Source organism: Aulonocara stuartgranti, assembly GCF_965226115.1.
Source record: "Aulonocara stuartgranti genome assembly, chromosome: 18".
Classification (NCBI taxonomy): Eukaryota; Metazoa; Chordata; class Actinopteri; order Cichliformes; family Cichlidae; genus Aulonocara; species Aulonocara stuartgranti.
Genome location: NC_138954.1, coordinates 12365154 through 12392356, shown reverse-complemented (window position 1 = coordinate 12392356; position 27203 = coordinate 12365154). Strand labels below are relative to the sequence as shown.

Genomic DNA, 27203 nt, shown 5'->3' with positions numbered 1-27203 from the left:
GGACAAGCTACAATGACTTTTAGAGGCAGCAGTATTAAAGGATAATTGGCAATAAAAACAAAAACAATTAGACTTCCCACTGCTATTTTGGAACGCTTTGAGGAGCAGAGTGATTAGAGTTTGAGGATGGGTGATAAACTTAAATAATCTGTCCGAGAAAAGAAAAATTCACATGTACCAAAATACAGAAAAGCTTCAGTGTTTAAAAAACAAACGCAAGTTCTTTACTAAAAAGCAAAATAAAGAAGCAACTTACGCCATCAAGGCTGGATGTTTTACTTACATACTGAGCAGTGCTGTCAGTCCCTTCAGATTGAAGTTCAGCCAAGACAAAGCAGAGATACTGCTGTGAGCTCGTCAGGGGCTTGTTGAAGAATTCGTCGTACCTTTTCTCATCACCCAGCATAAAGGTGGTTGGAAGTGACGCAAGCTTGGCAGCAATGTAAGGCTTGGTGGAATCCAAGTGACGTCGGTGTCTTACGACAGAACTTCTACTTGATTTGAGCAGCTGGGGTAGAAAAAGAGAGATTTCTCAATAATACACAACTTTGGCTCTTTGGTCAAAAATCTCTCTTCCATATACACAATGGCATCCAACTTCTCTAAATTTCATCAACTCCTCCTAAAGTCTAAAAAAAGCTTTTGCACTGGCACTAGACATCCAGGTTTGGTTGTTAGCATGCCTCCAAATAAGAGATAATGATTGTGCACAGCTAAAATGGCCTTTGCACAGCAATATAACTGCAAACAATGCAGCCAATCTACGAAGTGAGCAATTAGCACTTGCTCTAGCACACAAACTCAGCATGACTGCCAGCCCGGTTAATAAATGAGCAGGCACATACAGCACTGCGGCATTGTGTTTTCATCAGCATTTTGTTTTCTGTCAGTGATGTCTCATGCACTGCTCCAGATGTAGCTTTATTAAATCATTATGTCGGAGGGAGGAGACAATGGCCTGCTCGGTGTTTAATGACTCAGGGAGTCCCATCTCTCTCCCTCTCAGTCTCTTCTGTTATTTCTACAGGGAGCTTGAACAATAGTGATTCAGACCAACGAGCCTCGCAGTTTACTTAAAAATTATGCTATTAATATTTAGGCATGTCATTTAGCTTAAATTCCCTCATGGACAAGGAAGACCTTTATTCAATGGAATAATAAGGCAGTCATAAATCTTTGTCCTCATTTGAATAACTCATGTAAAACTTTGTCTACAGGCGGCAAAGCCTGACTATAAACAATTTAAAGAAAAATATAGAGGTAGAGCAGTAATTCTTTTGACTACAATTGTGAAAATGACCACACAGTTTGATTGCCTAACATCTACAACAATACAAATAATTAAACAAAGACCAAACTATTTTATGTACACACAAATTGCTATATTCAACAAATGGGCAGTGTCTGCAGACCTGGCATTCACTCAGGACACTCCCCACCTAGCTGAGTGAGTCATTGTTTAAAATCTCTTTCTTCTGGCGCCCAGGAGGGTAAAGCTAATTAGTTTCCACTCGTGACTTTCTACCCAGTTGGACCAGAGAGTGCTATTTGGGACCCTGACCTGGCACATTAGCCAATCAGACATGGGCTGGCACTCACCTCATCCATGTCCATCTCGTCTGGATTCTTCCACTTGCGTGTCACCGGGGACATGGGCACCACAACGATGTAGTACCACCTGCCATGAAAAATAAAGCTTGTGTTAAGAAAGACCGGCCGATGCACGTACACACTGAGAACAAAGTGGGCCAAGTGCATTAATAGCACAGTCAAAACAAGGAGGCGTACTTTGACGGTGATCCTTGTTGGGCTGAATTCAAAATTTAAGTAAAACACATGTGGTTCCGACCAAGGTCGAACACCAGCAGATTGGCAATGCATTCGCCAATTAATTGCTAATCACTAAGAACATCTGCCATGTAGACTGGAACAAACACAATCCCAGTGAGGGGAGCCTTCAGCTAGCATAGATCCCCATAGGATTCCTTAGGTTAATAGAAGCAGCTATGTGACTACTCGTGTGTGTTCTCCTGCTTTCAATAAGAAGACCAAAATAGAAGGAAAAGAAAGACATTAGTAAGACATTTAAGACTTTACAGTCAAGCTAAGAGGCTAGGTGATGAATAAAGGAGAATGCTTTGGAGAATGCATTAGGTTATATATGTTTCGTCTCTGCCCCGACTCTGTCTCGGGTACAAGTTTCGCCCCCGATGCAGCATTTGACTACTTGTAAAATCAGGTGCTGCTGACAGCAAAAACAGCTGCTTCTCTCCAGACCTCAACTCTGTGATTCAACAGTCACTCAAGTCTAGTAGTGGGAGAAGAGACGTATAACAAGACTCCTCACCCCCTCCCTCTTACCTACACACCCCCTCAACCCTCCCATCCCCAATCACAGGCACTCCGTGGCTGTCAATCTGTGCTGGACCTTGGCCAGCCCTGACAGCCCTGTAATCTTTTTTACCAATCAACCCCGTGTACTCCCCCTTTACACAGACGTGTCGCTATGTGTGTGCGTTCGAAGGAAAAGGGTCAGGTGCAGTTCTCCTCTTAACAATTTGCGTCAAAAGATAACACAGCTCGACCTGATGTTAAGTCTCAATTATCATCAGCTGCCGTGTCACAAAAATGGCTCAGAGTAAAAGTTGCAATCCTAAGTTCTCGAATAGTTTTAGTAGCGATCAGACACACGTGTCGCATTAGGTCCCAAATTTACAGTTTCGTGGCTGTAAATTTTTGTATTAACATCAATTTTAAAATGATAAATGTATAACTTATATGCATCACAATCTGTGTACATAAAAAGCAAAACCTGTTTGTTATTCCTGACTAATAACAATCATTTTCTAGCCCAGAGCAAGCCTGTGTGGTTAGTCCCCATCAGTACGTACTTGACACGAGTGGTGGTCTGGATCTTTGGCAGGGTGATGTTCATCTTGCCACCTTGAGCATGATGTGTCCTGGGCTTGGTCTGGATCAGGTCAGGGGCAGTGCGGATGGACACCTGCTGCTGAAGACCTCCGGCAATGTTGCCCCTGCTTGTCAGTACAAAGGAGTAGTCTGTGTCTGGCTGCAGCTGCGTGATCAGCTTCCTCTTCAGGTTTCCCATCACTTCCACGCTTTGCTGGTTATACAAGATCTGTAAGCACACGGGGGGAAAACTTGGGAGTTGTGATTTACGGCAGCACAGATATACAGCCTGAATATCGTTTGCTCACACGCACCACTCTCTCTTCCCTCTCAAACGCACACACGTGGAAAAAAAAAGAAAAAGAAAAGAAAAGCAAAAACAGTATGGTCCTAAGGGAGATGCCCATCTTATCTGACACCTCATCTCAAGTGCTTCAAGCGTCGCACTCGCCCACTGGCGCATATCCAATGTTCTTTTACACCTTAAATTGTCTTTGCTCCCCTATCATTTGGGTGGGAATTGATATATCACTTTGACAGATTATTACACCTCATAAACGAGCATGAATTGGGATTTTCATAGTTTTTGTGCAAATACAAAAAGTGACTCAATCATATTGTGATAAGTGTCAGCACCTAATATTGCTTTTTCATATTACAAATGGCTGTACAGCATGTCAGAACATGTTATTGAAGTAGAATAAGAGTTGTTGTTTTTTTTTAATCCAGCGTTTTTTAATTTAAATTGTACTGCAAGTATTTTGTCTGTGCAAACTCAGTTCATATTCAATCTTTTTTGCACCTCGTGTCAGCAATGGCCGTCTACCTGGCTGGTACTTACCTTAAAAGGTGCTTGGGGTTTGTAGTTTGGTGGCAAATCCCAGGTGAGCAAGACGGACGTTTTCATGACAGCTTTGACACCAAAGTTCAGGGTGGGGAAAGCTAGGATGAGGAAAATCCACTCATTAATACCTCAAGTAAGACATCTTGTACACCACAAAAAGTAATCTCTGTGCATAATTTCATTTCACACTACTATAAAGCAGCACACGAGCAAGTCGCCCCTTCAGTAAACAACGCGAACATATTCTGCTGTAATTCCTTATGACCAAACCTGAAAAGCCACAGGAGTGTTCAGAGAACATTAACAATCGCATTCACGCTTGATTACAGATCATACAAAAATAGACTCCATTTCCCTGAGCCTGTCCCATTTATTGCCGCTCATTCACAAGACACACTCAACAGGCCGAGATCACTGTGATTACCAAGAAATGCATATGACATGAGGAGTGGCAACATGTGTCTTAAAACAGGCATCGTGCATGGTTATAAATAAGAAATCTTTCATTTATAAGATTATAAAATGCATGAGAAGCTACATGCTGGGTAACATTTAGATTTGTGTGTAATGGGAGGGAGGACGAGGAGGCATGGTAATGTGACTGTAGCGTGTAATGAGATTAGTACTCTATAAATCAATAAACACAGTCATGTACTACAGTATGCTGAGTGGAAGATGGGAAAGACACAGCACCGATAAAGTTTAAAACAGAAGCGAGTGACATGTGTTTATGGTGAGCAATGACATGACTGTGCGTCTAAGAGTGCCAATGTTTATGCAAGCACGTCATTATGTTTTCATATTAAATATCTCTGAAGTGTTTATGTATAAATGTTAGTCAGATGTCCTACCACTTATCCTACCATTCGACATGGTCCTGCTCTGGATGCTGGGGCTGAGGGGTCCGCCGCCCTTACTGGTGAATGCCTGCACCCGGATGTCGTAAGTGGTGTCAGGTTTAAGGTCCTGGATAGTCATGTGTGTTTCGGTGGTGCGGTTGGTGCCGTTTGTCTGACTGTTGATGTCCCTGTATACCACCAAGTAATGTGTGATCTTGCCATTCCTTTCCGCTAGCGGCGGGGGCTTCCAGGTCAGCTGGGTGCTGGACTGCGTCAGGCCCGTAACTTGGAGGTTGGACGGGAAGCCTGAGGGCACGTCTTCGGGTGTGCTGATCTCCTTAACGTGAGGTTCGCCGATGCCTGCACGGTTACGCGCGCTGAGGCGGAAGACGTAGGTGGCGCCTTTGTGCAGGCCAGTGACAGTATGGTGGTCGTCAGTCTTTCTCATCTCGCGCGAGGTGTAGGTGTCCTCATCGGTGCGCTTGTACTGCAGCTGGTAGCCCATCAGCTCCCCCACCATATCCTTGGGGGGCTGCCATTGGAGCAGTGCTGTGTTGCCCATGGTGGTACTAATCATCATACTGGGTTTGCCTGGCACTGGTTGAAGTAGAGATTTAAATAGGAAAAAATTACTTGCACTTTAATTGCTTTATAAGTCAAAGACATATTTTTCAATTCACATCAAATTTGTGGCACTTAATGAGTAAAAACCTGTATTCTATCTAAAGGCCACAAGATGGCGATAGTTGTGATTGTGACGTCTATGGAAAAGACTTGACCTCTGTAAACACTTGGCTGCTCTTAGTCACTCGTTTTGGGTCGTACTGAACAAAATACATTTTGTAATCTTTGGTCGTACCATGTTTCAACAAGTTTGATTTTCTTTGGTATTTTTCAGTCGTTCATTGTCAATCACAAATCATTAGCCAAAGTCATTACTCAATGAGCAAATGATTTCCAAAGCAAGTCTCCACACTAACAGACTCACATGAAAACCCCACTAACACTGATTCTGACCTGCTCCAGTTGTGGTGATGACTTTAGCTTTGCTACGAGCACCATCTCCCTTCAGGGTGTATGCTGCTACAGTTACAGAGTAGGTGGTTTCAGACTGCAGCCCACCAATTATGGCCTCCTGTAAAAGTGAAAAAGAAAAAAAAAAAAATCACAAGGTCAGATGTTAACAGGCGTCAGTGAGCCTGAGCGAAACCTCTCCAACCACCCTCTCACACAAGCTCCGATCCCCTGACAAACACACAGCACCAAAGGAAACCGCAGTAAGATTAACCCCCCTTCTCCAACCACGTGTGGGTTCTTGAGCAATTAGCCTAAAAACAAAATATGTCAAACTTTTAATAGAGAAAGAAGGCACACAAACAGGCCCAGGAACCTTTCTTGGTACTGAAAAGCTCCTGTACCTAACTGTAAGGGACACGCTGAACCCATTAACTAACAAACCAACTAAATTAATCAGAACATCACCCGTGTGTCAGTTTTCATGCCTGCTGCATGGATAAGCATGAGATAATACCCAGAGGAGCTTAAGTTCATCGCTAAACAGACTATTAAAACCCACAAAATAGTACACCGACTGTGGGACTGCTGTTAAAACTCTTTGAAAATAATCCTTCAGATAAATAAACATCAGGGTGATTAAAAATTACTTTTTTTTTAAAGAATAAGATTATTGGTACTTATTCTCCTCTGGCTGATTGCCCAAACAGTCTCTGCACAAAAACACAGACACACTACGGTGAATGAACAAATGAGTAACTCAGCAGTCAGGAATGAACAGACAGAAAAACAACTGAGGTAACACACTGTTACGGCTAACCTGCTGCAGTGCTGGCACTCACTTTACCACACTGCATCAGTCTGAACAAAAACACACCCACACGCTGGAATTAAATACTCTTGAGCTTGAACAAAGCCCATATCCAAACAAACAAACAGAAACACACACACAGGAATACACATACTAATATACATAAATGAAGGATACACACAGTATACATGCACGTAAAATGTGCACATCAGCACGCACACATTGGTACACACACACACGCACAACAACTTAATGCCTTCGGCTTGAGCGCACATGCAGGAGTTGTCCGGTTCTGACTGGAGCCGCTGAGAGGACGAACACACAGATGCCTACGAGCCTTCCTGCCGGAACTTCTCACAAACTTCTCAGACGCTTGGAATATTATACAGCCTTGCCCTAACGCGGTTTCTCCAACTAATGAAGTTTTAATTTCCTAACCATAGAAGAACATTAAACAGTCTACATAACCCAGCGCTGTTTGACGGTGGTTTTTACTGCCTCTCTCTTTAAGGGACATTTGGTGCTCCCCTGCTAACCTTTAAGAGGGATGGGGGGGAAAATGCTAAATTACTGTATCATAAAGCCATTTTAACTTTATGGAGGAAGTCTCATTACTTTAATCATGCAAAATGGCTTTAACAATCTCAGCAGTGGCAGCTGCACAGATCGGTCCTCTCTTCATTCTGACAAGGTTGATTCAGTTCTAGCAACACTTTTAAAACTCAGCAGAAAATAGAAAAACCCAGGCTTCAAAGTTCCCTTTAGAGCAAATGCTTAGAACAGCACCAAAGGGCATTATAGAGATTAACAAGTCGACTAGTTATAGAAGTGGATTCTTCTCTTCAAGCCTCTCAACACCACTATCCTCACTAGAGTGGAAAAATACCAAGAGAAAAATGGGCTGCGCTGTTAAAACAAATCCCTTCAGATAACTTTTTGCTCAAGATTAATATTTAATGTCCTCTATATGCATCTTTTGCTTTTTAACGCCAGCCAAAATTTCCCGAAAGCTAAAAAAAAACTCCCTGAGAACAAAGCCATGGGTCAGTAACGCAGGCTTATGTTTTCAGTGTTGACATCTGCCTCGTACTCTATTAGCTACCAAGCACAAAGTCTGCTGTGGCCTAAACATGGCTGCTGAAGAAATAATAAAGATGTGTGAACAGATGTCCTCCTCTGACAGCGTGTAGCTCGCTGTCTGTCAGGTGTTAATCAACGCATTAAGCGGAGAGGGAGAGGAGGCGAGCCTGACTCATGCCATGTGGGTGTAGCTTGAGGAATCCGTGTGCCGTGCAGCCAGGTTTCCGTTTAACTTGGTGCTAATAGCAAATAAATACGACAGCGTGCGCACTTCCCACTGGCTCGTATACGAAACTAACTGAAATAATATATAAACAGATGAAGGAAGAACAAAAAGAGATCAGCCTCAGCCTCTACAGGTGGTTACTGATTCATTAAGTTTTCCATTTGAAATGTCGGCAGGTGAAAAAAAGGAGTGAAAATATCCCAAATGAATTCTTTTTTTGGACTTTATAAAAGCTGAAAACCTTTTTCTTAACATATCTTTGCCCTTGTTTATACACTGAAAATAGGATCCGTTAGTCTGGCAGACTTCTATTGAATTTTTTGACTGGCTACAGTAAGTGGCTCTGCATTTATGCCAGTGCAATATGACGTCTAGGGGGTAATAAGCCATAACAAAGAGCTGCTTGACAGCCACGTAGCAGCGAGCTGCAAACCAGGCACGTGAAAAGAACATGAAAGGCTGGTGGCAATTTCGGAGATGTGTGGAGCTGATAAAAGTCACAGCTCCTCCCCTCAAATAGACATGTCATCTGAAACAGCGGGGAAGACAGCAGGTTAGGCGAGGCCGATTAATGTCGGTATCACACGGGGATAGTGACACAAAGCCTTTGACTACACTGTACTCTCAATGGGGGAAGATGCTTCATGCGCTCTGTACAGAATTGCCTCAGTTCACCTGCAACTGCCCAGCTGTTTCTACAAGGTTCTTTCTTCTGGTAAAATAAGCCTGCATCAGATCTTGCTTTGAAGTTGTAGGAGCTCTTAGACTAAATCACACTAACTCTCTCTCTCACACACACAAACACACGCGCGCAAACACAAACACACAAAAGAAAACATTTGGACACACGTTTCGTGCTGCGGTTATGATCTTTCCTGAGGGTTCACACAGAGTAGATTAAAGTCACACACCTTGCACAGAAATTAACACACATCCACACACAACTCATAATCCAAACACACAAGCACCCCCAAACTGCAAAAAGGAAAAGAGCTTGCCCTGCAAGAGAACCCAGCAGCACACATGTGGGTTACTCACATGCTCGGTGGATTCCTCAATATTCCACTGATGGAGAGAAGACACAGGACACAGGGTGGGGAGAGAAATGAGTCAGAAACAACACAACAGCCATGGAAAAAAAGCGCTCGTCTTTTTTTCACCGACAGATGAATGTAGGTGTCAGCAGAGTCGTGTGGTGGAACAAAACAGTGGGATAGAGTGTGATGGAAGAGAAGGAGTAAAAAAAAGACAAGTTGAGTGGCATACAACAAATTGCGTAACCATAATTGTAATTTTTTTTTTTATTGTTTAAATGCACTGCCTTGTTTTTGGTTTGCCTATGAATCCAACAAAAAGCCCCCCTCTTGCTCAATCAGGAGACTTCTATTCGCTATGATGACTATTACACTTTGGATAAGAACTGTAAACTCTGCACAGTCCGTGAAGCATTTCCTTTTTTCTTACAGAAATTGAGGGAAGGCCTTTTATTCATTATATTTCAATATGTATTCAAAATGTTCTCCTTGCTCGCTGTGCCTGGCCAAGTGATTCCTGGGGGAAGTGAAAGCCCATTTCGTGCCGCGGGGCTCCGTCAGTGCCGAGCATGAAATCCTATTACCAGTGCTGCTATGCTAGCCCTGTGACATCAAACCCCATCGATGCAGAACGCCACCGCTGGCGTTTACCAGCAACGTGCTCCACAGTTCAGTTCCTGCAGAGGGGTTCACTGATGGGTGGCCCGGCTGACAAGGGGCAGGAGAGATGACACTGTTGACACTGATGAGGGACAAAGTGGAGAACAGAAAAAGGGGGTGGGAGTGCGGGTGAGGACGGTGGAGTGGGGGAAAAAAATGTTATCATTAGGGTGCACGAGTATTGTCACAGCTGCTTGTACCACAGAGGCGAACACTCAAAGGGGAGAAGCAATTGACGTGGCTGGGACAAAAATCAATATTTAACCACCAAGAATTACTGTGAATGGGCCGGTGCCCCCAAATGTATTACATAATATTAACTCCAGTGGCGTTGTACTTGCTAACACTTGTGTCCATTAACTATACAAACAAGACCAACTTAATGTCATGCGTTGTCAAACACTGAGAAAACACACGAAGAGCTTCTTCATCTGCCCAGCATCAACACTTTGCAGGATCATTTTATTAACATGACCAGAGTTTAACCGGGCAGGAGTCTGCAAAAAATACAAATACTTGGAAGTAAAGCCGGTCCTCCTGATCACCCATCACTCCCTCCTTGCTATTCTAGACTTTCACAAACAAAAGGAGCAAGCCTCACACGCTGCTGATTTATTGTGCGGTGGGGAGACTGTGTTCATCATCCTCTATTGACTGTTGGCATATGAAAAGACAAAAGACCCAACTTTTCTTCCTCCCTGTGGATGGTCTTTATTACCAAGCAGTTAAGTGAAGTATGAGCAAGGCCTCTGTAAGGTCTCAGTTGTGACTGGTTGAGGCACACGGCACATCAAAAACTGCTGCCTCATGCTCCCCAGACATAACGGGGCACTAAAGAGTACCATTAAAGAACAGCTGCTGCTTAACTCCATGAATAACAGTTTGCAATGTTCCTAATTGCTTAATTTGTTTACTGTCAACTTCACTCAGTATGTCAACAGAGCAAGCAACACATTAAGGTTCGCAAGAGTTCCTATCTCATCTTGGGCTTAATTCCTTCCTATCGGAACTGCTTTTGCTTCTTTCTTTCTTTTTTGTTGCTTAAATCCATGGGAGAATTATAAATTATCCTCCATTTATATTTCAAATGCCAACGCAAGCTGAAAACACATCATTGCTGATAAGCGTCGTTTGTGGAAACGGAGCGGTATAATTTGCAGGCGGGTGAATGCAAATGTGATGACATGGGCTGAGATGTGTGGCTATAAAAATGGGAACGAGGGGGGAACGAGTGATGTGGAAGAGAAGGAGCTGTCATGATTGATGGAGTGAAACGGGCTGAGGTGCTTCTTTCTCTTTTTTTCCTCCCCCCGATTCCCATTCAACTCCAATCTGAGGCGGCGAAGGCCGTAGAGGCAGTGAAGCATTGCCTCGCTCACACAAACTACAAAAACGCATGAGTGGTCAAACAAAATGAACGTGGAAAGTAGTGCTGAATAAAGGCAAACTTGTGCAGAAATGTATGAAATCACAGACAGCGGCTAATGGCTTCAAACTCAATCACAGCACTTTCTGCACACTTTTATGGATGTGTATATGAAATACACTGCCACAGAGGTTGCCGCAAGTGCACCGTGATGGAGCAGACCGTGTGGTGTGGGAGCTGCCAACTCAGGTCCAGGCCACTTTTCCAACAGAAGTATTTGCAAAGGGGTCGATAACATCACACTGTTAACATGGCCTCTGGTTTAAATTTAGCAGGGAAATGAGGGCGCTGTGTGGGCTCCTGCTTGAAAAGAAAAGAGGCGCTTAAACCGCCCACGCACAGCCAAGCTCTCCTAGCTCTCCTCCCAGTATTTCAGCTAACCCTGAGAGAGGGCGAAAAGGAGAGGAGCCAGAAACACAGAGACAAAGAGAAGGGGAAAGGTGATAGCCATTTTGACAGGATCTGCAATTCAATCAGTCGGCTTAGAATCGTGATTGAAGGTGAGGCTCAGGTATGATGTGAGAGCCCTGGAAAATTTGGATTTTTCTTTTCCTCTTGGCAAACTTACTGTGAATCCAATTCAGGTAAAAAGGGTGGATGTGGAACCGATTTCACAACACATTAGGGAAATTCATGAGAGAAACACTATGGGATGTGCCAGGATAGAAGGATATTGCTTTTTTCCCGTTTTATTCATCATCAATTACAGGTGTGCGTATGAGGGATTTGCATGTCTCTAGGATGACTCATGAACTCCTCTCGACCAGCTGGAACACCTACTACAAGGTCGGTCTAACAAGTGATCGTGTTTGCGCATGTTATCTTTGCTAGATTTTTTTTTCTAGTTGTTGTGGTGCGTGAATGGAAAGATGTGTGACAAAGAAGGGATTGTTCTAAAACCAGTTGGGCGAACAAGGATAAGGGACCGTTGGCTGACTGTGTGGTCTTTAATGACGTCTGGGCAGGTCCTTGCAGGTTGGTTACTCAGTGCTGTCTCAGAAAACAATCTGTTGAGATGACTCAATCAAGGGTAACCAACCTGCACGCAAGCCTCTGGTAATTACTCAATCAGCTTTTTAAGCAGCGAGAGTGCAAAAGGAGGTCACGGCAGAAAAGGAAGCAAACCGAAGGGAAGGAGAAGAGGAAAATAATAGAAGGTGTGAGAAGAAATTTAGCCGTCTGCCAGGGAGGGGACAGTCTGTTTGAGAGGTGTCCTGGACACTAGACTGGAACATGAGAGCTATCCTGGGTGCCAAATTACAGTGCGTCTTTGTGTTTATTGTGTGAACATGGCACAAATGAGACATGGCAGGGAGAATTGTTTGCATAACAAGTAGGGTCATGTTTAGTTCAGTTTTTCCACAATGCAAAACAAAATCACGCCGAACATGTCGACGTGGAGAAAACACTTACAGGAAGACAAGCAGCCACCATGTTTTCTCCCTTTCCAGATCAAGCGATGCTGTCCTGTCTGTCAAGCACTCTTGTAGACAGTCTGATAACAATGAACTGTCAGTAGCAGCTGCCAAACACTACTGCTGTAAAATAAAGGCTGACTGTGCTCGGGAGTCAAGGCAGTTCTCTTCGTCCAGGTGAAGACATCGACGGGCTGTACTGCATCAGTCAATCACTTGCTGTGGAGACTTGTGTGAGTTTGACAGCCACATATAAATGATTTATGATGTTTTTCTGTTTTGTTTTGTTTTTTTAAAATCACAGAATATGTCATTACACAACTGGAATCCACAAGCTCCTACTTATCATCTCTTGGGATGTAACACACTGATTCATCACATTGTGACTTTAACAGTGTTTCCACTTGTGTAATGATGAGACACAGGACAGCAAACGAGGGTTAATAACTCTTCTGAAAGGGCAAAGCAGTTTGCACTGCTTGGGAACTGAACCAGCAACTTGTTGGTCTGCCACAGCTGCCATTTATCAGCAAACAGAGCTCAGATAATATATATATATATGTGGGTGGTTTTCTTGTGGCCAGAGAGCACTTTCTTGTTCAAATTAGATGCTTTTGTGGAAGACCACTGAGGGCGGGAGTGAATGCGTGCTCGTGCAAATGTTACTCCCGGCAAACAATCAGAAGGAGGTTCTTAAGCTGGTCTCTCCTCTCTCAAACACAGAGAGAAAAAAAAGCAGTACGAGTGCGGTTTTAAGATATTCATGAATCTCTGAATCCCTCTTAAGGATTACAATCTCTCATCCATCTCATGGCGTTGCACAGCTTTGGGCCATTCCAAGCAGCTTGCATTAATGCGTAAAGGACGGTGTCAGGAAAATAGCTCTAATTTATAAACATGGTAACAAGGCAGTGCATATGTATTACTGCTAAAACCGCAAAGAGAGGTGCATTGATTCCACTAAGCCACGTCCTGATGTAACACATAAAATATTTAATAGCTATTACTGCAGAATTAAAGTGGATCTTATTAGGACAGCTAATCTAAAGCTGTAGGAGCAGGGTACCAATTTAGAGTCAAATGTCACATGTGGAGATAGATAACAAAAAAGAAAAGAGGGGAGGATGGAAACTCCAGTTGACAAGATAGAAAATTCCATGTGTGTCACCCAGTATGGGGGAAATGAAGTGTGAACTCAGACAATGGAAGAGAATAGGGAGGCAGTGGGGAATGAAAATAATGGTAAATGAGCATAAAACAGATATAGACAGTGAGGAAGAAGAGCAGAAAGACCAGGCAAGAGTAAAACATCATGCAGTACCTGGGCCTCTGGCAAAAAAACATCCATGATGTTAGGCTGGCCTCGCGGTTCTCCGTTTTCGAGCCGGGAGAAGACGACCTGGTAGCCTCGGATTTGGCCGTGCTGCTTCCCCTGCAGGGGTGGCTTCCAGGTGACTCGGATAGCTGTGGAATTTATGGCCTCAACCTCCACTTTCCTCGGGGGTGCTCCCGGCACTGAAAATCAGACAAGGACGAAGGGCAGATTAAAAGAGTAAGACAGAAACACAGACAGATGGAGGGACAGTGGAAAGGATGAGAAGAGAGCAAAGAGAAAGAGACGAGGTCGTGACTTATCTTATTTTACTTCGTTTTGTAATGACAATCCAAAACAAATTCTGGGGTGCTGTGTATAATGAAGTGATACATGTACTGACCATGAATTAATAATTTCTAGTCACTTTAGACCTTCTAAGACTACTGCGTCCCAAAAACATCCCTTGTGGGACAGCATGTGGTCTAGCAATGTCTGTAATGCTCTTAATTCCAGAATGAAATAAGCTGTGTTGCAGCAAACTTCAAACACATTAATTATAGTCGACACTCTCTTAGGAGAAGCCGCCCTCTATCACACTGCAAACAAAACGAGTGAGAAAAAGGGGAAAGAGAGACAGAGTGAAAAAGCGGGAGATTTGGTCCACTTTCATTCCTCAGAACAGTAAAAGAAGACAAGAAGCCAGTGAAACCAGAGTGGTGGAGAACTGAGGCCTGGGAGTGATCAGTCTTAACCCACAAAAGGTGCAAAGGCCATAGACAACAAGCTGGGAAGAGGAGGAAACAAAGAAAAGGTGACCCCTGCTGTCACGACCACCACCTCATTATCTCAAAATTCATCAGCAGGACGAAGGAAATTGTGGTGTAACATCTGAAGAGGGTGAAAGACAATCGTCAAAGGCTGCCGCAAGCAACAGAGAGGAAAACAGTTTGAGAGCACTCTGCTTCAAGGGAAGTATCAACCTACCATCCTCTTTGGTTCTCATCCTCACTGGGGCACTCTCAGGACCTGGGCCCACATCAGTGTGTGCCCTCACCCACACTTGATACTCAGTCCACTTCTCCAGGCCCTCCAGCACATGGCTGGTAGCGTCTGCACCGATCCCAGTGACCTCGTGCTTGTCCGTGTCCTCTCCAGCCAGGGCCTGGTAGCTGACTGTGTAACGCACTATGGCACCATGGCGGCTAGCGGCAGGTGGTGCCACCCAACTCACCTTGAGGCTGGTGGAGCTCAGGCTGACCAGTTGTACGTCCTGAGGAGGGGCGGACGGGGCTGTAGGGGGAGGGGAGCAAAACCACACGAAGGAAGGGCACGGATCAAGCAAACAAAAAATAAAGTACAGCACAAGCAAAAAAAATAAGGGAAAATCTATGGAAGCTTTTTGTATAACAGTCAATATCAAAATTTGAAATGTCATATTCAGAATCACAAGATATTTTTTATATTTCAAATTTGTCATTATACTGTATGAATACAGCACAGCTCTATTCATACCGGGGACCTCGTGCGATGAAAATTTACCCTTCACTGTCTGTTTCCTGTGGCCCATTTACACATGATAAATATTCTGTTTTTAACTTGAATGTACTAAAATCTGAGGTCAGCATGTGTGTTTCTGTTTCATCATCCTTTGAGATTTCCCTGAGCAGGAGCCCTCCATGAATGGGTCTTCACGCTGTGTAGAGATGTAAGCCTTAATGAAAACACTGGCAGGTAATTCGCAGTGGGATTTTTTTTACTTTACATATTCACATGAGATTAAGATCATGTGACACCTCCACAATTACTCCGAACTGCTAGAGGTCCACAGTTTACGGCAGTCCCGTGTAAATATGGGTCATGTAAATAAAATCAGGTTAGAGATGAAGACTGAAATTGCTTTTTTTCCCCCCCTTTGTGCAGATGTTAATTAAGAAATTCAAATCTTTGTGAACATAGGCACTGAATTTGATATATGGTATAGGTTGTTGCTTTGTCCCAGCTCCCTTTTATTCTTATTTCTCCCCTTAACTCCCAGTTGGTCACAGCAGATGGCTGCAACTCTCTAACCTGGTTCTGTTGGAAGTTTTTTCCTCTCACACGGGAGTTTATCCTTCCCACTGTCGCCATGTGCTTTGTTCTGATTTTCTCTCTTACGTCTCTTACACCTTGAGGTACTTTATACTGATGTAGTGATTTGGCACTCTATACAGAAAACTGAACTCAAAATCATCTATGTTCATGTTAAAGTACTAATGTACACACTTATGTATTTGCCCTGCAATTAAACAAGCTAGTTTAATGTAAGAATGTAAAAAGTATAACAGGATTTGCACACCACACATTTGTATAAATTGTAACCAAACTGCTGTTTTTCCAAAGTAGTAAAGGCTCATTTAGAGTCCCTTTGTGCATGGGAAATATATTTATCAATATATCATTACACGTCTGAATATGAAATTTAAATTTTTTAAATTGTGACTACAAAAAGCTTCCATACTGCACAGGATGCTGCCTCCAGACTGAGAGATTGGATGCAAAAACACATTAGCGGACCGTTGCTGAAGCTGTGTTTGGCACTGCATTTATGCAAGAGGCCATGAGAGTGCAGGGTGAGGTGAACAGAATATAAAGTACACCAAAATTCTACAGGGCAACGTTTTTATAAAACCGTAATTTGTCCCTTACTGCCCTCTGTGTCCCCTCTTGCAGGAAACAGAGGGAGAAACAAACTGCCACAGATTTGTAAGTGGTAAACAAGTGCCTGATAGTGTTGACTGGTGTTTGCACATTCATGCAGAAGCTCTGGGCCTGATTGCGGCACTTGGCTGTAGCTGAGCTACACTACATATTTAGTTATAGATAAAGCTATAATTTTATAATCAATAACCGTTAGAAACATTACAGGCACTGTCCACGTCTGGTTCATACTCACTGCCAAGAAAGAATCACAGCAGGAACGTACCAGTCCACCTCACCCCGTAATGCCTTATAATGTAATGGGAAAATGGAGTCTGATAACATTCCTCAAATAAATAGTTATTGCATAAAATTTAATTATGAACAACAGCTTCAGCTTAAATACAAAAAACTCTCAGGTCAGGAGGTAAAAATAGAAAACTAATGACATACAAAATGAAGAACAAAAAGGGAAACTGAAAAGAAATGATTGCATTCAGACACTTCATGCAACTAGCTAAATCTAGAATTTCTTTATTCTGCGAAAAACAACCTTCAAATCAAAAGAGAATAAAATGAACCATGAAAATTCAAAGCAAGATGTTTCCGTAAATGCATGCCTGTGAAATGTATTCTTTAATAAGCAGAGAAATGAACAGTGAGCTCAAATATTATTCCAATAAACTAATGCCCAAATATAAAACTCCACCTTTACAAAACAGCACTTGACAAAAGAGGAGTGAGTCTCACCAGGTGGCCCCTGATCCACCAGAGAGTAGACAGAAAACCACGAAAACTTGACAACACCACATGTATTAAAAAATTAAAAAGCTACACACTGAATCAAAATAGTGCTGACGATTCTCAGAAGAGATTGCAGTGGTAAAATTGGACGGGGCAAGGACACCACCACAAGAAAATGCCTCAGAGTGAAAAAAAAAAACAGGGAACCAAAGAATGGACTTAAGAAGGAGATGCAATTATTGAAGTGACAGAGCCCAAAACCCCGTCTCTATGACATTATTACGACCCCGTTTCTGTCAAATGTGAGAAAAATAGAGACACATGAAATGTTGAAACTGGTTCCTTGTTACTTTGGCTCTGTATGCCACCACAACAGAAATGGATGACGTCACATCCATTTTTATACAGCGAGCTCTTCCTCCATGAGCTGATTTTTAGTATTATTAATGCATCTTAGTGTTTGATGTGTTGAACCCACTGCAGTGTTCCTACCACCTTTTTTACTAGTAGAGCAATGCACAGCAAAAATATTTAAAAACAAAAACATGAATAGAGCTCAATACTGTTCATTTCTCTGAGTCTTCAAAAAAATGATACTAAATATTTAAATGGAGCACTAGAAAATGTCACACTTTCCCACCGCCTGCTTGCCTCAGAACCTTCCCAAAGCTGTTGCTTATTTCATGCACACGATCCTACCAGCGCCTGAAATCCAAATTATTTCCGCCAAATTCTGTGTCTACTGACAGCAGAAGGCACAAGGACCATCAGCACTCATGGTCTCTGCTTACAGTCATGTGCAGCTGACAGAGGTTAGGTTTTCATTTATTTTCTCTGTTCTATGGGAGAAATTTAACTGCATATAGTACATATACTGCAACGTCACAGGGGTCCTGTGACAGGAGTATTACTGTTCATCTGATTTTTAATTTTTTTTTACATTTTTCTTGAAATTTTTGATGATCTGTGTCTGTTTGTATGTATAACGTACAGAAAATCTAAATCTGATTCTTACTTCATTGTCCCACTTTCCCCTCCTGCTGCAGCACTGCTTGACAGGCAGGTTTATGTGGCAGATACGAGTAAACGTTAGTGTTTGACACCTGATAATTGTTCATTTACACCAGTGTTCACATTCACTATTTATGTTAATTTTTTGATCAGCCTTAATCTTGAACCTTTGATCATTTTCCATCGTTAAACGTATCAGCCTTATATCCACTCTGTAAGCTGGCGTCGGTACTGCGCTAAAGAGCTTTTGTGAAGGAACAAACTCGTGATGTAACACCTTTGTAAAACTCTGTGCCTTTTGTTCCAAATCCAGCAGAGTGATAAATCTCCTCTCTAGTCGTCTGTAGCGCATCAGTCAGTTTTAGGAGTCACTTTCTCAGGAGTTAAACTTTTATTCACATAATCGCTACAATTAAAAGTTAAAAGTGACATTTTTTCTGTTCTCAGTTTTATGTGTGAGGCACACACGCACCGTGGGACAAGCACCGTGCCACATCAGCACAAAAATGAAATAAATAAATAAGAAAGAATCAGTCAGCTGGCAGAGAGTGACATTTTGAGTGCTGGCACTGTAAAAGCACATAATGATATGAGACAAAACAACAGCACAGCTCGCAAATGTGGGAACCAGACACATTAAACGTACCTTTGACACAGGGCCTGCCCTCAGATAGATGGACATGAGGGTTAGTGTTGGTGACAGAGGGGAGGTGGTGGAAGCATGAAGCTGACCGGGATAGCTGCACTGTCAGCATTTTATGTGGCGCTGAAATTGACTTGACATTCAAGTTGCCCACGCTCTTTGATTTAAGCGCTATAAAACTCTACTTTTGTCTCACTCGCTCAGTCACTCGCTCACACTGAACAGAACAACCTAAACCTGCAGCAGCCGGCTGAGGGTGGCTCTGAAATCACTGGTTAGTGAATAAAAAGTGGGAAGAAAGAGGACAGGGACAGCTTCAAGACAGACGAATGTGTACTTACTGGACTGGGCAGTGCGGGCCTCGATGGGCTGGGTGTAGACACCCAAACCCATTTCAGAACGGGCGGCCAGGGAGAAATAGTACAAAGTGTCTGGCTTTAAGTTCTCTACAGCATAGGAGCCTGCAGGGTTGAAGGTCACGTGAATCTGGAGGGTGTAACAGCGGAAGGAAAAATGTCAGAAGAACTCATCAGAAGCAAAGACATTCACACAAACCTACTCACGGATTGAGCTGTTTTGCTTTAACAAACTGGAGTTACTCTGCCACTGAAGAGCACAAGTTGCTGTCTCTTATTGATACATGCGTTCATATTTGAGAATACGGTCAAATTTGAGAGCCATGTGATTCAAAAACAATTTGCCCTCAACTGGTCCAGTTGAATGAAAGGACAAAAAAGAAACTCTACATCATCAACGGCAACATTCATATATCTGCAGACTCCCTACAGATATAAGAAAAGACTGACAGATAGATGCACGCATAGATTTTTATTCTAACCTTATTGTCTGAGCCAGCTTCCCAGTACTGCAGCTCATACTTGGTGATGGGGTCCTGTACGGGCCACAGCCACGTCAATACAATGCGCGTGTCCAGCTCGGCTTCAGCCTCAAAGCTGGATGGCTGGGCAGGGACTGGTAAAGAGTAGGTGAGAGGGCGAATGTTAAAGAACAAAAAGAATCAAAGAGAGGATGTTACTAAAGCTCCTGCAAAGATCACCTCCATAACTTTTACTGCGTGGCAGATGAACCTGTGCACAAATCACCTAAAGAGCAGTTTCCCAGACACTCAGTATGCATAATGAACACAAAAGCAAGAAAAACTACAGAGCTTCAACTCATTGTATATGCTTAATCACACCTTTAACCTTGTATGTGCATGAATAGAGATGTTAAAAACACTGAAATCCAGACACAGTGGTTGGTTGCTCACCTCCCTGCTGGGTCTTGACTTGCAGGATGTCAGATGGTGGCCCATCACCAACAGAGGTGAAACCCAGCACTCTGAGGCTATAGGTGATATCGGGAGTCAGTCCTGAGATGGTAGTTAGGCTGCTATCGTCTGTGTTGTGTTTATGCCAGGCGCTGAGTGGCGCTGTCATGTCAGAGCTGTAGTAGACTCTGTAGCCCCTGATTTGCCCATTGGGTTCCTCGGGTGGCTCCCATTGAACTAACATTGTGCTGGCGCTCAACATCCGCGCTTGGACGTGTAGAGGCGGTGAGGAGGGGGCCTGTTCACCTGTGCGTGTCTCCACAAGGTCGCTGGGAGGCCCGTGGCCAATGTTATTAACAGCCATGACACGAAACTCATATTCAGAGTACGGACTAAGCCCGCCGATGCTGTAACGGTTGGTAGCCACACCTTCAACTTCCTGGAAGCCATTGTCGGAGGATTTGGCTCTGTACTGGATCATGTAGTAGGACACAGGTTCTGGGTTTCCAGACTCCCATAAGAGAGTCACACTGGTAGCTGTGGTTTCAGTCACCCTGAGCGAGGTGGGGGGTTTTGGTAAGGCTGAGGAGGGAGAAGCAAAATATTAGCTTTAAAGAACTGAAATGAATTACTTAAAAAAAAAAAACAATTCTTGTTACCTTGTGGGGAAAATACATGGTGCAGTGCTACATTAGGTAACTCCTAGAAAATAGCTGTGTTTCGTGGCCTAATTTTTATAACAGTCACCACCAATATTCCCCAAAATAAAGGAAATAGACTGAAGTCATTTAGTCCAGCCTGTCCATCTCTCAAAACACAAGCAAACTGTTCTGTGGTGACAAATGCAAACAAAACAAATGGTCTGCATCATAGCTTCCTTAAAGGAGTTGGCCTGGATTGCCGCGGTCCCTCTAATGACTGTGGCATTTTGTGTATTGACCAGTAGACTGGAAAGTAAATCAATGCAGACAAAAACTGATAAGGCTGCAACAAGTAAACAACACAGTCACAATGTTGTAAACACAAAGACGGTTGGGGGCGCATTCATGTCGACAGATAGATACCGAAAAAGGACAGGAAAAAAGTCTGCTTCGAACTAAAGGAAAGAAGCAAAAGTGAAAATGGCCGACCTTCGGGTTGAACTGTAGACGGATGAAGTGCTTTGACGGGGGTGAGTGATGGAATGAAAAGACACAAAGTGAAGAGGAAGACAACAGAGTGAAACAGAAAGGTGTTTCAGTTGACACAGCAGAGGTTAGAAACATGAAACAGAGATCCAACGTAATGCACCAGGGAGAGAAACTCGCTTTTAAAACGTACTTAATATTTTTTTTACTGTTTGTACACACTCAAAGTAACAAAGTGTGGAGTCTTTGAATACTTATTTGATCATTTTAGACTCAAGCTTAGCATCCCGGTTATTATAACAGTGTGATACTGTCAATTTCATCTCATTACCCCACCCCACTTCTACACAGGGGATGCTAGATATGCTCCAGTGCCTTTGTAAAAGTCTTCATTAAGTGACCTGAATTGATTAGCATTCCTCCTAGACACACAAATATACACAAATAGAGCAACATAAGGACACTTTGGTGAAAGAAAAGTTGTGCATTGTGCAAAGTTGCGCTGCATTTTTACAAAAAATGACCTGAGAATGCAGAGAGAAACATAGATTATTGTATTGGCTTCAGTGCTGCAAAAAACAAGACTAAAAGCCATCAACTTTTATTTCTCAGTATCAACAAAGGGTCCTCGACAAATAAACCTTGGATTGAGCACATTCAGAGGCATGTAGATGTGGCTTATTAAGTGCCATGCAACCTCAGAAATAAACGGGCACTAACTGGTCTGAAAACAGCGCTCACCTTTGACAGTAACCTGAGCAGTGGCTTCAATCATGCCCAGAGAAGAAATGGCCACACATGTGTAGTTAGTCGATTTGCGAATGTTAGTGACCTCCAGCACATTGCGTCCCAGTGGCATGTCTTCTTCCTTGGTTAACTCCTCGTCAGGCGTGGTCCACTTGACGTAGGGCATCGGTGAGCCCACTGCCACGCACGTCAGGTTGACGCTGCCGCCCGGCATCACTTCCTGATTGGTGGGTGGAATTGAGAATCTGGGTGGGACTCTTCGCACTATGGCAATGGAGAGAAGAAGAAAGCGACAGGAGTCAATAGGTAGGAGATGTAAGGTGAGTATTATTCTTTTTGTTAGTGAGAATGATCGTGCTCTATACAACACCACAAGGCTAAAAGCTAACTGAGAAAAGCTAACAGAATGCAGGGTGATCGCTTTTGTCCAAATGTGCAGGCGAGCACAATGGGAATAATAGGACTGTCACAAAATGCCTCTGGAAATTCAGAGGAAATCTTTGAGGGGGTGTTTTATCCTCTTGCCTACAAAAGGGAATATAATCAAAATAGCCCAGTTTTTGCTGGAGACTGTGTCTGGCCCTCTTTTGTTAGAGTGTCAAGCAGTGGCGAGAGTTGCATCATTGAGAAACCCTGTGGAGATGCTATTGTTTGATTTCTCCTCTCGCTGCCTCTCCGGCTCCTTATGCTCAGCCCGTCTTTCTCTCGCTCTCTCTCGCTCCCTCTCTTTGTGCGGTTCTGATATGCAGATAGGCTGACATTAAAAAGGGGTTCCCATGGAGACAAGAAGGGCCCGTTGACGTCGCTAGGGACAAGGCAAACACCAGTGCAGAGGCGCCATGCAATACTGAAAAGCTAGCCTAGAATAAACAGGCAACCAGGATTTACATATGACTTGTTTTCTATTTAAATGAAGATGCGCGAGAATGCATCCCATTTTAAACATTTTAGATCTTTTTTTGGTAACTTTTGGCAACTACAACAAAGTTTTTCACTTCACATGAATGCCTGACAGCGCTACGTGAGCATCCATCAGTGTCAGACCTGTTACATTTATGACATGCAAGAATATCAATATAGTGCGTGCTAAGAGTAAGGAGGGAGAGCTCTGACTTCTTTAGCCTTCAATACAGCTTGGCCAAATATTTAGCTCACCGCAACGGATGCATTATTACTGTCCCATTACAGCTGGATGTATGTTTTTAAAGACAACAGCATGAAACTATCCCTGCAGAATTCATACTGCATGTTTCCCCCTAATACACTAAAATATCGCTGTCTCTCTCTGGAAAAAAAAAAGCCCTTGACTGTAATTGCTCTTTTGCACTGGTCTACATGAAAATGGATTTTCAAATATGAGTCTCCCTCCACCTCCTCCACCCCCACCCCTTCCTCCCCGATCTAATTTGAACCGGAACGTCGTTACAGCCATGCTTGTTATTCCCCTCATTATGTGGCGAAATGGAAAAACACAAAAGCACCTTTTGAGATTCCAGTCAGGAAAAAGGCTTGTTCTCTGGACTGCACTATAATAAGGGGGACCTGGTTCATATTCATCTGAATTTTCCCATAATAATTGAGGTGCTGTATTTAGACCTTCTGCTGTTTTAATCAACAGAATCGTCTGGGGCTAAACTACTTTGCTCAATACCACAAAAATATTAATATTCCTGGTCTGAGGCACAAATAGAAAAGAAATCACGGATGTGTTTTCCTGATAACACCGGGAAGACTAAAGAGGTCGTTTAAGCTTCAGCACAATTTACAATCAAATATTAGATGACAGTTTAATATTCGTAAAGTTAGCGAAGGATATCGGACAACTTTACAGAGTTAATACATTTTTGGAGGAGGAAGAAATTAGCTTAAAAACTTCCACAAATGAGTACATCTGATATCAGGGGATATTGGGAATATGACTGATGACATGCAGAGACTGGACAGGCAGAGTGTTGCCAGGGTGGGAACTGGATGGGTACGACATTCTCAAGCAAAGCAAGCACGGGAGCTGAGGAAAGATATGGAATAGGATAGCGAGTCTGAGTATGCTGGAGGGAAGAGGATAAAGGAGGAACTTTGCACCATTTTCTCACGTTAATGACCGAAGATCTGATTTCCAGCATCGTTAATTTGCAACACCTTTGAGAAAGAAGTGTCAGCATCCCGTTCATGCTGGTGGCCACCTGTGTCTTCCCACACAACTGCAACGCCCTCGAAGTGCAGCAATTTTTTTTCTTCATATGCTTATGAAAAAGAGAAACCTGAGAGGAGCATGCCTAATGTAAAACCATTAAGCTCAAAGTATCTGTTATTCTTTCATCACTCCATAGACTAAACAGTGCTAAGAGCAGTCTGTCAATGGGGTCTGCGTATATTGAACACTTAATGTTGTGAATAATTCATGGTGTGCGGTTAAGTTTGGAGAGGTGCTGTGGAACAAAATGACTAGAGGGCAGGTAATTGTTATCGATTCCCCCGAAGCCTCTCTCCTGTTGAGAGCGGTTTTGGAGAGATGGGCTCCGGGACTCTATCAAAACCACAAAATAAGCGCAGTCTCCACTCCTGCCTGCCTGCTTGCTGGATACCTATAAATTTAACTGCCTTGACAAAGTGCCCAAGGATAGCAGAACCTGTTCAGTCAATCAATATCTGGCACACAATGGCACAGATTCAGCAGGCTCTCTGGGCTTCCTGGCAGCAGCACTGGGCTACCATGATGGCTGATCATCCCCCCTGTCAGCACACTGCCAGCTCATTCTTATATATCCTACAGGTCAGCTCTTTGCACATCAGCGTTTTGCAAATATTGCACGAGGAGAGACCATTTCCAAAATATTACCTGGGTTGTGGACAAAGCGAATATAATCATTCATTGATTTTTACGATTTTTTTCAGCCTGTAAACATGGGACCGAAAGTCATAGTTATAGATATATATAGCACGTTAAGCATATAGGGCTTTCGGCAAGAGTAAACATACTGTATTTCTTGCAGTTACACATCATTACCTTTTTCCAAACGTGTTCTGGGGAAATGTCTCATTACGCTAACATGTCTGTCAAATCTGTCAGTCTCTGGGTGGAGGATGCCCATGGTAGTAAAACAGACATAATCCCCTGAGAATGGCTTTGTCAGTTCTGATACCCATGTCCCTCAGTGGGAGAGCAGAGGGGTTTCTGCCTAAATACCTGACAAATCTGGTTGCCACCTGAATACCGGAGTAATCCATCACACACCACTGATGGGCCTACAGAGGCGGATGGAAAGGCTGAGGGTTAAAGCAGCTATAGCTTTTAGTGGAAGCATTGGACAGGGACAATATGGGTGTGGAGGGGAGAGTGAATAGCAACGTAACACAACACAACAGACATTTAATAATGAGTTAAGCAAGCTGCTCAGGACTCCTTTGTACGTTTTGGCAAGACTAATCGAAACAAGGTTTTGGGGAGCGGCAAGGGAAGGCATGCAAGAACTATACACAGATACATGCAAACAACTCGACAACACACATTTGGAGTTCAGGGGATTAGGGGGAGCTATTTTTAAATGAGTTTTTTTTTTTGAGTGTATTCACGGAGGGGTTGGGGTTGCCCTCACCTAAAGCCTGCTTCAAACTAAAGGGAAGGGACAAAAGTGAAAATGACCAACCTTCACGCTGATCTGTATGCGGATGAAGTGATTTGATGAAGGTGAGCGATGGAATGAAAAGACACAAAGTGAAGAGGAAGACAACAGAGTGAAACAGACCAGTGTTTCAGTTGACACAGCGGAGGTTAGGCACATGAAACAGAGATCCAACATAAAGCACCAGGGAGAGAAACTCGCTTTTAAAACTCACTAAATGTTTTTTCTACTGTGTAGAGACCTATTTGACTATTTTAGACTCTCGTTTAGCATCCCAGTCATCATAACAGTGTGATATTGTTAAATTTATCTCATTATCCACCCCTCCTTTACATAAGGGATGCTAGATATGCTCCAGTGCCTTCGTAAAAGTCTTCATAAAGTGACCTGAATTAATTAGTTTGCAAGTTTCCCTCCTTGACACACAAAAATACACATACATAGAGCATCATGAAGATACTTTGGTGAAAGAAAAGACCTGCTGCAGCACTTTATCCTCTGTGACATATTGATATGTCACATGGATATATGAAGGAGTGCCAGCAGACAGAAGCTGACATCCCTCCTCCGTTGTGGGATAAGCGCTTGACAAATGAGCGGTCATGCACAATCACAGCACGCTCTCGATTCTGCCCACGTTGATGGAGTCCTCCTTGGGAGGAGGGTCACACAAAAAAAATAAAAATAGGGAGCACACGCACTCGCACACCTCCAACCACGCACGCAGTCCTAATGGATGAGAAGTGAAAGGACATAAATAGATATGCAGACATGAAGGGGAAAAACAATCCAGGAGCAGACCTCATCCACAAAACCACCTTCTCCTTCAGTCTCACAGTCCCCACCCACACACAAATATGAGGGCATCACTCTCTGTTGGCTGTGAAATGTCAAGACAAGGGTGGTGACGGCAGCATGTTGTGTACCTGCAGACAGGAATCGGATTGGGCGGCGACGATGAGTGGAAAAAGCACAAACACATTTGTAGACAAACCCACAACAAGCACATTTAATGCGAGTCTGACAGCAGAGAGTGTGCGCTTGTGGGAGGGTGTTGGAAGTGTGTTGATAGAGAATAATAGCACTCTTCCTCTTACAGCAGTCCTTTTATATTTCACGTCCGAGCAGCACTAACTTTATTGGCATTTCAAGATTACAAATGATCTCGCGACGCACGGCAGATAAAATTTTGAGAAGGAGCTAAATTTGATCAAGTGACAGATTCCTATTTTCTAATTAACTCACTGAAAAGTCAGAGTGAACACATATCTCAGCACTTAATTTCCATTTATTTACTCATACTAGTGAAGGCTGAGAATAACAATTTTATAGCTTTGTAAAGCGTTTGGCTGACAGCAAACCTCAAAACAGCCAAAATCTCCCCTCATCTCTGAGAATTATATAAACTAGAACAACAGGAAAGGAGGAGAGGCAGGTCAAAGTGCACTCGTCTGAAGTCCCATATGTTTTAAACTCAATCTAGCAGCCCAGTGATAGCATAGCCCCAGGTCTCATCTCCTCGCTCTTGCAGCGGTAACAAAGATGGTGAAAACATGGCTTGAGCCTTTGTTCTCTATCCCAGACGAGCACACTTTTAAAAGGTTACGGTTGGTTTGATTTCTATCTCTCCACTGGTGTGGTGAGGCTGGCGGAAAAAGTTGGTGTTAAGGCCAAAGGGTTGACAGCTACCTGGGTGGTGTTACAGAGGGGGTCTTGCTGGCGCCACAGCACACAACTACTGTAATTACCTCTGAGGGGGGGGAAAAGGCAGCGTCTGCACCTGTGACA

The 27203-nt window shown here is 43.3% G+C and overlaps 1 protein-coding gene across 11 annotated transcripts in view; it reads right to left on the bottom strand.

Annotated features, from left to right (window-relative positions):
* The window catches only part of LOC309693664 (receptor-type tyrosine-protein phosphatase F), a 161050-nt gene that overhangs the window by 34068 nt on the left and 99779 nt on the right, over positions 1–27203 (bottom strand). For 6 of the 11 annotated variants that reach the window (XM_082513103.1, XM_082513099.1, XM_082513107.1 and 3 more), the window contains 13 exons: positions 21787–22056; positions 19919–20500; positions 19487–19620; positions 18990–19134; positions 14559–14864; positions 13581–13774; positions 8763–8789; positions 5611–5728; positions 4606–5190; positions 3752–3852; positions 2892–3139; positions 1600–1678; positions 284–508 (listed from right to left, as the gene is read on the bottom strand). In XM_082513103.1, coding sequence (XP_082369229.1) covers positions 284–508; positions 1600–1678; positions 2892–3139; positions 3752–3852; positions 4606–5190; positions 5611–5728; positions 8763–8789; positions 13581–13774; positions 14559–14864; positions 18990–19134; positions 19487–19620; positions 19919–20500; positions 21787–22056 — 3014 coding nt within the window. The remainder of the gene's footprint in view (positions 1–283; positions 509–1599; positions 1679–2891; positions 3140–3751; positions 3853–4605; positions 5191–5610; positions 5729–8762; positions 8790–13580; positions 13775–14558; positions 14865–18989; positions 19135–19486; positions 19621–19918; positions 20501–21786; positions 22057–27203) is intronic. The other 5 variants (XM_082513105.1, XM_082513109.1, XM_082513108.1 and 2 more) reach the window with 3 other exon arrangements.